The sequence below is a fragment of the Pithys albifrons genome, chromosome 25, assembly GCF_047495875.1.
Source record: "Pithys albifrons albifrons isolate INPA30051 chromosome 25, PitAlb_v1, whole genome shotgun sequence".
Taxonomy (NCBI): Eukaryota; Metazoa; Chordata; class Aves; order Passeriformes; family Thamnophilidae; genus Pithys; species Pithys albifrons.
Genome location: NC_092482.1, coordinates 890,837 through 903,462, shown reverse-complemented (window position 1 = coordinate 903,462; position 12,626 = coordinate 890,837). Strand labels below are relative to the sequence as shown.

At 45.7% G+C, this 12,626-nt stretch overlaps 1 protein-coding gene across 1 annotated transcript; it reads right to left on the bottom strand.

The window, feature by feature from the left end:
• Positions 1 to 660: 660 nt before the first annotated feature.
• Positions 661 to 10,754, bottom strand: LOC139682617 (keratin, type I cytoskeletal 23-like). Its single transcript, XM_071577085.1, has 8 exons — positions 10,125 to 10,754; positions 6,641 to 6,723; positions 5,280 to 5,436; positions 3,639 to 3,800; positions 3,421 to 3,546; positions 2,479 to 2,699; positions 1,781 to 1,806; positions 661 to 1,168 (listed from the first exon to the last, which is right to left on the bottom strand). The coding sequence occupies exons 1-8, from the start codon at positions 10,752 to 10,754 to the stop codon at positions 1,065 to 1,067; spliced, it is 1,509 nt and encodes a 502-aa protein (XP_071433186.1). The 3' UTR covers positions 661 to 1,064.
• Between the last annotated feature and the right edge of the window lie 1,872 nt (positions 10,755 to 12,626).

The following is a 12,626-nucleotide window of genomic DNA, read 5'->3' as shown; positions in this document are numbered from 1 at the left end:
CTTCCTTCTCCCTTACAGCCTTCCTCATCTAAACATCTTAATGATATTTCAGCTTTGCAGAGCTCTGTTGTTGTTGGGGTCTGAGCTGAGCAGGAGGAGGAAGCCGAGATTTGACTGGGGCTCGTGGGGTGTCCCTGATGTCAGCACCCAGCACAAACACCATTCTGTCCTGACTGCAGAGCCCATCAACAGGGACAGGGGACATTAATCTGACATATACAGTGAACATTAATATCAGACTAAATAACTGAGATGGATTTTTAATTACCTGGGTCACTGAGAAGGATTGGGAGTATCTGAAGAAGCACTTACAGGCTCTGAAGGAAAGTGTGTAAAGACAGGACAAGAAAATGGCTCTTAAGATGAGGAATAAAGAAATGTTTCTACGTGACTATTTTAGTAAAGTGACTTTGCAACACTCCTACTCATAATGCTGTTTTCAGCAGTGACATGGAAAAGTTGTGTATAGGGAATTGAATAGTTTGCTCATGTGAATGTCATTTGTAACTTGTGGCACCTCTTCTGTTATGTGTCGTGCCAGTTTTGTCCCTCCTGAAACAACAAGGCTTTGGCACTCCTGACCCGTGTTGGTGGCACTGCCACAACGGGCTGGGACGTGTAAGGGAAAGCAAAATCAGAAATTACAAGGACCAGAACAAGTAATGGATAAAAATTTATTTGCTGCAGTGAGGTATATGATAAGAGGCATAAGACCAGGAAAAAGTTGAGAGATCATTCCCTTTAAATTACAGTTAATTTGCAGAGCGATAACTGAATCCCAGCTGAAGATTCCTGCCCCGGGGAGATGTGCACCGTCCATCTGTCACCGGCTCATGGACCTGCTTCTCTTCAGCATTTTGGTGACTAAAAGCTCTTTAAGCTACCAATATCAGCTACGCCCAGCTCTGTGTGGCACTTTCCAGTGTCAGACTGCAGATCATTTCAGGAGCAGGTTCACTGCAGTGTCCCTGTCCCACACACAGAGCCAGCCCAAGCACCCCGTCCCTGGGGGGCTGTGGGAGCTGCTGCTGGGAAAGCCACTGGTTGGCAGAAGGAAGTTCCCTTCAGGCTTGTGGGGGGATCTCATTGATGGTGGAGGCCACCACCTCCCCGTTCACGCTGTCGTGGACGATCGCTCTGAGCTTCTGTTTGCTCAGCCCGGCGTGTTCTGGAAGGGAAGGGAAGTTTCTTTAGCCAAGGGGCAATGATGAGACAAGGCCATGCAGGGAAAGCTTCATTTACAGTCATTTACCTGCCTCTTAATTGAGATATCTTTACATGTTTCCCTTTAAGTCAATATTTGTTATTGCTCTGTGTGAAATGTGCTGCCAGAGTCACCCTGGGTCTGGTCCAGGTCAGGGCAAATGAATAACACAGAGACAGCCCAGCCAATGCAAATCCAGCAGATAATCCAGAATGTCTGCAGGTCATGCTCATGCCAGAATAAGAGTTCCCAGACATGCAGATTTTTGGTTTGCTCTCAAGCCCTAATGCTGTTTTAGTCACCCAGTGAGTGTCTGTGCCTCCTCATATCCCAGGAAAGCTTTAGTCTGGAGCCTGAGCTGTGGCCACGTGTGTGACTGATGGAGCTGGGGCTGAGGCAGCCTGGGAGCAGCAGGAACCACTGAAATGGTTCTCAAATACAGCCTGCATGAGCCTTTCCTGCCACTCACACCTTCCACAGCTCAGTCAGGTGAGGTTAAAATTACTCTGAGGAAAATTTGATTGGAAATGACAGTAATTAAGAGTCACTACAGAGAACAAAGTACAGGACATTTACCTTTATCTTCAGATATTCTTGCTGTCCTGTAAAGATAACAGAGAGAAAGTAATGGTTATACCAATTCCAAGTTTTTCCTTCCTATTCTTCTCACTGATTTTAAGGAGACCTCATCCCACTAGGAGAGAAAATTTAAAAAGCAAAACAAAAAAAAAAGATGCTTCTATACCACATGAGCTTTCCCTTTGGTAGGTACTCTCACCTGGCACTGTCCCTGTGCACATTCAGTGTTGCTCCTGGGGAAGGTGCGTTGGCTCTTGTCTATTCTGAGTGGCTCAGGTTGATCCCAGTTTGGCTTGGGACAGACCCCTGCCCAAGGGCCCACACTGTCCTGCCTGCCCCAGAGCTGTGGTTCTAAAGGCTGCTAATCTTCCTTTTCTGAGTTTGTGCAAACCAGATGAGAGAACAAAGATGAGGGCAGCCCTGTCCTCTGCTGAGATGGCCATGCTATGGGAGTGGAATTTTTTTTTTTAATAAAAACTTATATTAATTTAGGTAATCCAAATTACATGGATACAAGTGTCTCTGTACTTCAGGTGGATCTGGCTTTTTATTATGATCCATCACATTAAAATACCAACCCTTGATGTAGTATGGAACTCACAAGCTTTGCTTAAGCATAAACAAACAAACAAATAAATAACCCAAATATGAGGACTCTCCTCTCATCTGTTCCAGCTGGGGCAGCTCTGCCTTACCCGTCAGCATTCCCTTCCAGCAGCAGGCGGTACGTGGAAATTTCCTTCTCCAGGCGGGTTTTGATCCCCAGAAGAACCTTGTATTGGTTATTTTGCTGCTTCATGTCGTGCCGAACCTGGCTCAGCTCCTCCTCGCACCTGGAGATGATCTGCTGCATGTTTTGGAGTGCAGCAGTGTAGTAATTCCGAGTGTCGGCCAAGGTGTCTTCCAGCATGTGTTTCTGGTGGAGCAGATAATACCAAGACCATGATTATTATTTATGTGGTAGATATAATGCAGAAATGCCAGCAAATTTGGTCTCTAGCTAGAAGATTGCAAAATTAAGGCTGTGGTAATTTAAACACTTATGCATTTGCATAAGTATTCCTGTGAAGGCAGCAGAACCACGAAGCTGTGTCGTGTGTGCATGAGAGGCAAAGCTGAGTCATTTCTCCCTTCTGTATCCGTTCTGCTCAAAGCTCTGCTCCTGCAGCTGCTGCCTCTCCTGTCACTCCTGCATGGACTGTCCACAATGGCCCCTGAGTCTCCAGGTCACTGGGATGTGATCTTTAACCTGTCCCAGAGCTGAGTAATGTTTGGGAAACACTTTTAACAGTTCATATATTTCATGCATTAAATAGGGGTTGTAAATATGAACTTTGCATTATTATCTGTCTTCTGGACATGTTTTCTTCCTAGACAATGGAGTCAGCTATCCCTTCCCTTCTTCTCCCTATATTTTGTTCTAAGGAGAGACATGAATTTTTCACTTCCTGGTGGTGGTTTCTGAATCTATTTTGCATATTCTGGCAAAGTCGAGCATGATCTGAATTCCAATTTCCCTCCTACTTCAGCAGCTGCAATAAAGTTATTCTAGACTGTAGATTTAAATGGAGAATTGGTCCTTGGCAACTTCTGGCTTGGGGTAGGAGAGAGCAGCCCACGATGTCTGCAGCAGATACCTTACTAATCTGTGCCTGCAGCTCGATGTCCAGGGCCTGCAAGGTCCGTGTGAGCTCCTTGATCTCGTTGTCGTTGCGCTGGATCTCCTCGGGATTGGGGGTTGCTGCCAGGGACAGGGCTGAGCTCTGTGAAGCAGAAGCAACAGAAAAGCTTTACTGATCCTGGTCGGGCAGGTACAGCCACAGGATCTTGGAAACAAAGGGGGAATAGCTGTTACCTGTTCTTTGTACCAGTTGTCCAGACTTTGACGATTCTTTTCAATTATGGCCTCGTAATCTTCTCTTATTTCTGCCAGAATCTTGCCCAAGTCCTCAGGAGGGGCTGTGTTTACTTTTATGCTGACTTTGAAGTCTTGTGAGGAGCGATTTGCTTCCATATCCTGTTCATGTGTTAGCAGAGGGAAAAAGCAAAGTCATTTATGAAAGTGGAGAGTTCTCACAGAACTACAGAATCACAGAGTGGTTTGGTGGGGGAATTGTTATATGTATATATTTAGTTAACATTGTTTGGAAAATTTATATATTGATAATACTCTGATGTGACTGAAACCAGTGACTTATATTTGCTGTGTCGGAACTCGATAAAAAATGTGAGATCTTTTCATAGAATGTTTCTGGAAGAAATGGACTTAATGAAGAAGCACGGACATTTTTTATTTATTTATCTATTAGAAACCCAAAACCTTTGATGAAAATCTAACAGTAATTTCATCTTTCTTACCCTTTATGTTAGTATTTATGGAACTATAACTAAGTTTACAGGAGACTAATGTAAAAGTTCTATGTAATTGTTAAAGGAATAATTGGATTAAAGCATATAATTACTGTGTAAACAACATAATTACAGGACCAGTCGGGCAGGTAGAGTAACATTCCTTCTGGTGTAGCACAACCTTCTGTGCCTGGTACCACTTTCAAAGCGCCCAGGCAAAGGAGCCTTTTGGGTATGACATCACCGAGTGCGGCTCAGCTGGACACACGGAGGGCTCTGCTGGTTCCTGCCTCCAGGAGCTCGCCCTGGCTCTCGGGATCAGCCAAAGGCAGCTCACCTGCTGCTGTGAAACCCCCTGTTTCATTCTCCACCTCATCAGCCCACACTGAGAGGACATTTGGGTCTGTGTTAGGTAATAACTGCAAACAACACCAGATCAAGCAAAGTGAAACAAGCATGTTTCAAGCAGTGGTGTTATAAACGTGGAATAACAGAGAGCACTGGGTGTAGCTCTGGAAGGATTCAAAGCAGCGTGGCTTTTGAGAATTATTATCTAATTATTGTGCTTAGGATTTTGCAAGAATGAGTAATTTTGCTTGACTTCACCAACCACTCTTTTTTAATTTGGATCCTTCAAGAACTCGAGGTCTGTTTCGCTCAGCTCAGCCTGCTCTGCATGATCCTACTTGAGTGGGGGAGGCAGACAAGGGGACCTCAGGAGGTCCCTCCCAACCCTCAACCCCCTCTGTGTTTCTGGGAGTCTGGGGAGTGATACATCCAAGACTGGGGAAAAAGTCTGTGATGACTAAAACTCAGTGGCATCCAGTAACATTTCCCATTTTGTTCAAGTCTTGTGTATTTGTATCTAAGTCTTTCTGAGAACATTTCTGTCCAGTATGTCAGTTATTAGTAGCTGTGTAGGACCAATGGGTGGGAGAGACTACATGGTCTGTCCTCTCTGAAGCCCTGGTGTAATTGGTAAAGCAGACACAGACTTTGTGCCTCACCTGACTCTCATTGGCTGCTTCAGAAACAGGAGTAGGTCCTGAATCATCAATCCCACTTACAGATTGTGGGTCTTACTCAGTTAATTACACGTTAGTGAAGATTTGTGCGATAGGATTTTACCAAGTGGAACTTTTTCTACCTCCTCGTGGTCTTTCCTCCTGAGGATGTGCTCTTCTCTCAAGCCTTCAATTTCCATTTCCAGATCTGTGTTGATGATGGTCAGGCCGTCGAGCTCCTTGCGCAGGTTCTCCACATCCAGCTGCACTCCCTGCCTGCGACACTTCTCTGCTTCGTACCTTTGTGAGGGAAGAGAGGACAGAGGGTGCGTGTTGGGAGCTGTTCAGGCTCTTGCATACGGAACATCAAAGGGAAGCCAGACTTGCTAAAGTCCTCTGTGTGGGGAACCAGAGAGAACAAACAACCAAGGGAACAAATTCTGTTTCCAAAGTATTCTATTTGAATATTTTTGAAGAGCCTTAACAATAAGATGGGTTTCTGTATTTTTGTGTTTCATTTTCCTTTCTCCCTCACAACTCCTTCTGTACAGTAAGAAAAAAAATTGCTTTTTCTTTCACTTCTTTTTTTGCACTTTAACTTTCACCAGGTTGTGAAAGCTTTGAGAATATGATTCTCTGAAAACAGTATCAGCAATCAATGTTTGCTGTAGCTCTTCCAAAATGGTAATTTTTCAATCCTTCAGAAAGCAGAAAAAATATGAAGGAAGCCAGTTATTCCCATTCCTCTCCAACCTCTTGCAGTGTCTGTAGTGAGCTAAAGGCTGGGAGATGCTGCCATGTCTTTCCTTGGGCATGGGAAGCACTTTTGCTCCTCAGCATCTCTCCCTTTACTCCATCTTTTGTGTGCCCTGTTGGTGTTTCTACACTCACCCCATCAGACTCATCCCTCAAAGCAGGTCCACTGGTTCCTTTTGTGACCCTACTCTCTGCTAAGGAAAGGCCAGCAGTGCTCAGGGTCTCCGAGTTTGTCACAATATTACCAAAAACGGGGAGATTCTTTTATAGCTGATCATCAGCTGTTGGGAACAAGACAAATCTTCCTGATTCCAGAGAAGCTGCACTTCCAGAAGTGCAGCTGAAGCTACAGAAGGACAAATATTCCCCGAGGAGCTGACAGAAGAGGTGATAAGTCCAGGAAATAGATTTGGGCTGGACTGGGAAGTGCAGTGCATAGAGGGGATAATTTGTAATCCCAGATGACAGTTTTAAGTGCCTTTGTCACAAGTATCAAGTGCCTGCTGTCAAACCTGCTCGTCAGGACCTGCACTAAGTATCATAAACAGGGTGACTCAAGGTCCTTCAGCAATCATTTGTGGGGTTTACATACTTTTGGGTTTTTTTCCCCTGCTCTACATTGTTTTTATTCGTCCAGTATCACCAGAAAACCTCAGTAAAATCACTTCCCTAATGGATTAGCAAGAAAAAAACAGTATCCTGCTTACTCCTCTTTCAAACTTGCTCAGGAAACCAAAGAAGAGCTTACTTGAGCCTGAAGTCTTCGGATGCCATGTTGGCATTATCGATTTGTAAAAGGATACTGGCATTGGTGATCTTGCCATCCTCAATCTGGAAAACAGAGAATCCGACAGGACACTCAGTGTTGCCATGGGGTTACAGTGGATAACAGGCTGGTTTAGCATCCCTGGTGCTTGTAGGAAGCCTCTAAATAGTAGAATTACCATGTAAAGGAGAGCACAGGAATAACAGCAATTCAGTTTCCTGATTCATTTAAATGTTTTGCAATTTTTGTCCATAATCTTACTTTACTCTCAGTCTTACTCCTTTGAGTATGAACCAAGAGTTGTCATCTTATTCCTGGCCAGGTAGAGGACATGAATTATATTACACATCATGGTTTATTACAGAGTAACAGTCACTGCCTTCCTCTGGTTCTGTGACCGGATTTTGATCCTGTCCAGCATTGCTGACAAAGCTGCCTTGGGCATCTTTAGGGCAAATTTCAGTAAGAACCATTAAGCTGTGTCTGAATACAATCAAATGCTGGAATTAATGATATACTAAAAAGCTGCACGTGCAGGAGCACCTCGCTGAGTCAGTGCTGTGGTGAAGAGGCACCACGGGGATGGTGGCAACGACTCAGGGAAGGGCCCTCAATCCACCAAGGGCTTCAGCCTGGAGTCACAGGGACAAGGCCACTGGCATCGAGCTGTGACCCATTTAGTTATCCACCTGTAACTCCAGTGGCGTGGAGGGATTAATTCACGTTTCTGATTTTGCTTTGGGATTGAAAATTGCCTTAAAAGGCACAGGAGGAAGTGCAGCCTCATCATTCCTTTAGTGTGCCCAGCACACACTGGAAAGGCCTGTGGTAGCTTTTAACTGTAGATCTGAATGCAAAAGGCTGAGCATTCCATGCAAAATCTCTGGAAGAATTCCAGCAGGAACTCACACATAATTACCATGAAATCATGAATGTAGGGCCTCGAGTCCTTTTCTAACAGAGAGGAAAGAAGAGCGTGGTCACAATCACGCCAGTGCCTTCACTCAGCACCCCACAGCAAACCAAGGGGCATCATGGCCATACTGGCACCATTTACAGAGCCCTCAGCACCTTCAAGTAAAACTTCCCACACCTCAATGAATCACAAAGAAATGAGGAAACGACAAAATTCTCCCGAAGTGTCACCTCTGGTAGTAAATAAGAAGGTGGAATGTTTAACTAATCTGTTACAGACTGTGCATTCCTGAGCAATTAGCAGCACACAGATCCTGCCCTGGGACACAATCAAGGCCAGCAGAAGAACTATAACAATGCCCTGCATGTGTGGCTGCCTGGAATTTGGTGTCAGAGACTGAATCCAGCCTTGGAGAATCCTCCTGTGGGATCGACAAGATGATGAGAAAGCAACACGAGTTCTTCATCTTTGTGCCATTTCATAACCAGGCACATCTAAGGAATTGCTGTGTGACCCTTTCTGTGAGATCTGAGCTCTTGGGGTGTTTTGCCCACTGCTCAGCAGCCAGCAAGGAATCCCACATGTGCTTGTTAATGATCCCATGGAATTCCTCACTGCTTCCCTCAGGAACATACCCACGTCACTCACACCAGTCTGCAAACTTACAGGGAGCTTCACTAAGAACTCACATATAGGAAATACACTCGAATTCCTTCTCAAACCAAGGATTTTCCAAGAAGCCTTTCTGCTCTGACTTCTTCCTTTCATGTCTCGTGTCCTTTGTCCCATCTCCTGGAATGCTCTGTAGGTCACTTTGCTTATTTAGTGGGACAAGGAGTTTGAATGAGACAGTTACCTGAAGAACAGGTGCTATTTCACTGTGTGTCTGGTTACAGTGGAGTCAGGCTGGAGAAGGCAGCTTGTCCCTCCACCTGAAATGCTCATCCCAAATTCATGTATCCAGGGAAGAGTGTCGTACAAAATGTAGGACTCAAATGATTAAATGCCTCCAAGTCCAGACAGACAGTATATAATAGACTTTCTGGGTTATTGGATATAGGATCCTAATTTTGGTCTAAATTTTATTTTAGGTGCTAAATTACTTTCACCTTTTAAATTAATGTTTAATTAATTTAATTATGGTGAATAATTAGATGCTATATTTTCACTCATTTTACTGGCAGACTTGGTGCTAATTGCAATAATTTATAGAGAAAGTTAAAATTCTGGCTGAGGCACTGAACTGTTGCCTGTAAATGATGCTCTCCTGCCTCATCCAGCACAGCCACCAACCTCCAGGTGCCTTCCTGTGTCCAGGGACAGCTGCTGAAGGGTTGAGAGTGAAAAATCAGTGCTTTGGATATAGCCTATTCAAAAGTGAGGGCTTTGCCCCAGTCAGCATCATACCTTTATGCTTGTCTTTCTAAATATTTCTGATTTATTAATTCCAAATCAACCACACACATTTATGTTCCTGGTGAACACATTCTTATTTCTATTTCATTTAAAAAGGACAGTGCTCCAGTGCCAGTCCTGGGGACAGTGACCTTTCTTTATCCTTAAAACAGAAATGGGTGATGACAGTTCTGGCTCTCCATGCACAGGCTGTGGTCGGGGCGCCTCATCTTCTGCCTTGAGGCAACACTTTTAACAGTGAGCATGGAGTTTGATTAAGTCCCTGGCCCCAGTCAGCAAAGATGTGGATTAATACCATTTCCAAGCCCTCTTGAAAAGAATTTCTCCAGGTTTTGAGAATGCCAAGTAATCGTATTGTAAAAAGTGGAGGGAAAATGACAACGCCGCATTTGGAAGAGCTTTGAGTTTTGCCCCATATGGGTATGTAAAGTTAATTACACTGATTAGTCACACAGCTGGTTACAGTGCTAAGGATGTTCATTATGAATACAGATTAATATTATGCTTAAATTTGAAGACACGTGAGTTTGGGCGATTGAAAGAGTTACTGTTGAACATTAATATTAACTACTGGCAGGAACCAGAAATTCTCCTTTTAATTATAGTGAAAACATCCACAAGGAATTTGTCACTGCTATTTTCTTAATTACAATGAAGTATTTTTCCATCTGATTACATAAGCTCATTGGTCCCAAAACTCCTGTAGTTTCATTGTCTGCTACCACAGGAATCAAAGAGCTGGAATGCCCCAGTCTGTCTGGAGACAGCGGCAGGAGAGGGGCAGGCTCTGCTCTCCTCCTGCTTTGTAATTTGCTCGTCAAAAAGCCAAAATTCTGCCAGATGCAGTCACTCAAAGCCCAGTTTCAGTGCAGAAAGGAGCACTTGGCAGCACACGTATCCCTCCATTCTGCCAGTCTCTGTACAACCCCCTCACCCCCTTCCAGCCTCTCGTGTGCCCAGTCTCCTCCTTGGCAGCACAAGGAATGCCTACCCCTGCTCCTGGGACAACCTTCCTGAGGATTTCCAACATTTCAAAGGTTTTATTTAACCTCTTTAAAGGAAAGCCACCAGCATAAAGGACAGCCCAGATTCCTTAGAAGAGCCCAGAATGACACAGTCCCAGCTCTGACTTACCTGCCTTTGCATGTCAGTGACGTTTTGCTCGTATTGGTTGAAGTCATGCCTCTTTCCATGAGACTTAGTCCTGTGCCACTCTAGGATGCAGCTCTCCAGCTGAGCATTGGCTGCTTCTAAGGCACGGACCTTGTCCAGGTAGGCAGCCAAGCGCTCATTCAGGTTCTGCATAGTCTGTTTCTCATTGCCCCCCAGGAAGATGCTTTGCCCATGGTGCTCGCCGAAGCCTGCCCAGGGTGCCCCTCCCGTGGGCAGCCACAGGGGTCTGGCGGAGGAGCAGGAGGGATGTGTGCTGCTGGCACCACCATCTGCACTTGACGCTCTGTAAGAAGTTCCTTGCTGGGCCAAACCACACCCTGGACTACCCCTGAGGGACCCAGAAAAAAACTGGAAAGGGCCTTGGCTGGTGCTCATGCTTAGCTCTGTGTGAACCGAACCCCGGCTTTGGCTGCCTAGCACTGAGCAGCCTCTTCGCCTTCCCTGGGCAGCTTTATGCCTTTTCCTGTGGGAGTTTCCCTTCGATGAATGACTACAGCAACAAGATTGTGTCATCACGAAACGTGCTTCCTCTTGGTCAATTCTGAAGCATTTATGAGCCTGCACACTGTTGTTGTTTGGAATCAGCCACATACCAGATTGCTTTCCTTTCGCTTGTTTGGGTTTTTTTTTCTTTTTCTTTTCATATGATAATAGTGAGGTGTGGCCAAAATCCGTAGGTGTGGAACAGGATCAGCTCTGCCTCAGACTTCTCTCTAACCCTGTAGTTAGCCTGTTATGTTTTCCTGCTCATGAGGGGAATAAATGGGGAGCTGGGGCAGGGATTGGGCTCTGCAGATACTTTCTGTCATAATTCTCAGGCTGCAGAATTACAGCAGCCTGTGGATCTCAAACCTGTAGATCCCCAAACACAGCATGTCCCATCAGCCCTCATTAACGACCAACAGCTTCAGCCTGTGGGAGAAAGGAGGCTTTAATGAAGTGATCCAACTTCTAAACTAAAAAAACTCCAGTCCAGAGTCAGTAATGCCCAGCTGTTCCCTTCAGCTGCCCCTTCCTGGGGGAAATACCTGAGAATTAGATACTTTATATTTTCTGCTCATTTCCTCACGATTTAAGGCTCAGTCCAGTTTCAATGGTGTTGTTGCAATAGGCAGCAATAAAGGGATTTCGTTCCCAGCATTAATATTACTAATATATTTGTATCTTTAGCTATAGAAAAGCTTTACAGTGTGAGTTTGTAGCAACACTCAAAAGCTTCAAGTAATTATTTAAAGCTGCCAGCCTCAAAAATAGGCTTGGCAGTCATTCAGGAATAGCCTTCCTCAGAAGTCTCAGTCACTTTCTGTCGAACTGCTGCCATCAAACACGGAGGGCGAGTCTGGCTGTGCAGGTGGTCCCGATCCTCAGGTGGGGGCTCAGCTGGGAAGTGTTGCCATGGCAACCGCTGGGTCAGTGAATTAACTCGTCTTTAAGGGTAGATCTAGTGTGCAGCTGAGGGATGGGATGGGATGGGATGGCATGGGATGGCATGGGATGGGATGGGATGGGATGGGATGGCATGGGATGGGATGGCATGGCATGGGATGGGATGGCATGGCATGGGATGGAGGAGATCTGGGAAGAGGCTGCTTTCCTTACCCAGGTGAAAGCTCAGCCCTTTCCCGGGGTCTGCCTTGCCCGTGCTGCTCATCCTGAGTGCTGGGCTCAGGGCGGCTGCACAGAGCTGAGTTTCAGGGTGCTGGGGGAAACCTGGAGGGGTGTGTTTTCCTCTGTTCCATGTGGAATGCCGCAGCAGTCAGGAATTGCTGCACTCCAGCCTTCCCTGGGTAACTCTCCTGACGGAGCAGGCGTTGGGCTCCTCCTTGTGGTCGGGCTCGGCTCTGCTCGGCACCTGCTCCTTCCCTTTTCCCAGTCCCCTTTCCGTGGAGCACATGCTCCTTCTCCTTCCTCAGCCCTTCAGTGTGGAGGGATGCTGCCATTTGGAACTGTTTGGGGCAATTATCCCCTGAAAACAGGGTTTTCCAGTGAGTGCAAGGCTCGGCTCTGCCCAAACTCTCTGGTAACAACCCCTGTCCAGAGCTGCAGTTCAGGGGCAGCCCTGCTGCTGGACAGGGAGGGGAGCTTGAAGCACCAGGCAAAAACTGGGGGTCTAACTTGAAGAAAACCCCCAAATTATGATAGAACTGATGATATTCTGCTTTTCAGTTCATCTCACCAGAGATAAATTCCAGACTGAACTTCAGTCCAGCAAGCTGATGTCTATGAACTGTTACACTGAAATGGAAATGCACATGTATGTACATAATAGTACAGGAAATAAAATTAATCCTTCATTTCACATAACATTCCCAAGCTGCCTGGCAGCAAAGCTGGCAGTGTGTGAGCCCAGAGAGCCTCTGTCCTACTCTCTGAAAGTTTCATGGAGTTACCCCATCATGAAAACCAGAGCTGTGTTTTATCTTGCAAATAACAGAGAGAACAGGAGGTCTGGAACATGGGAGG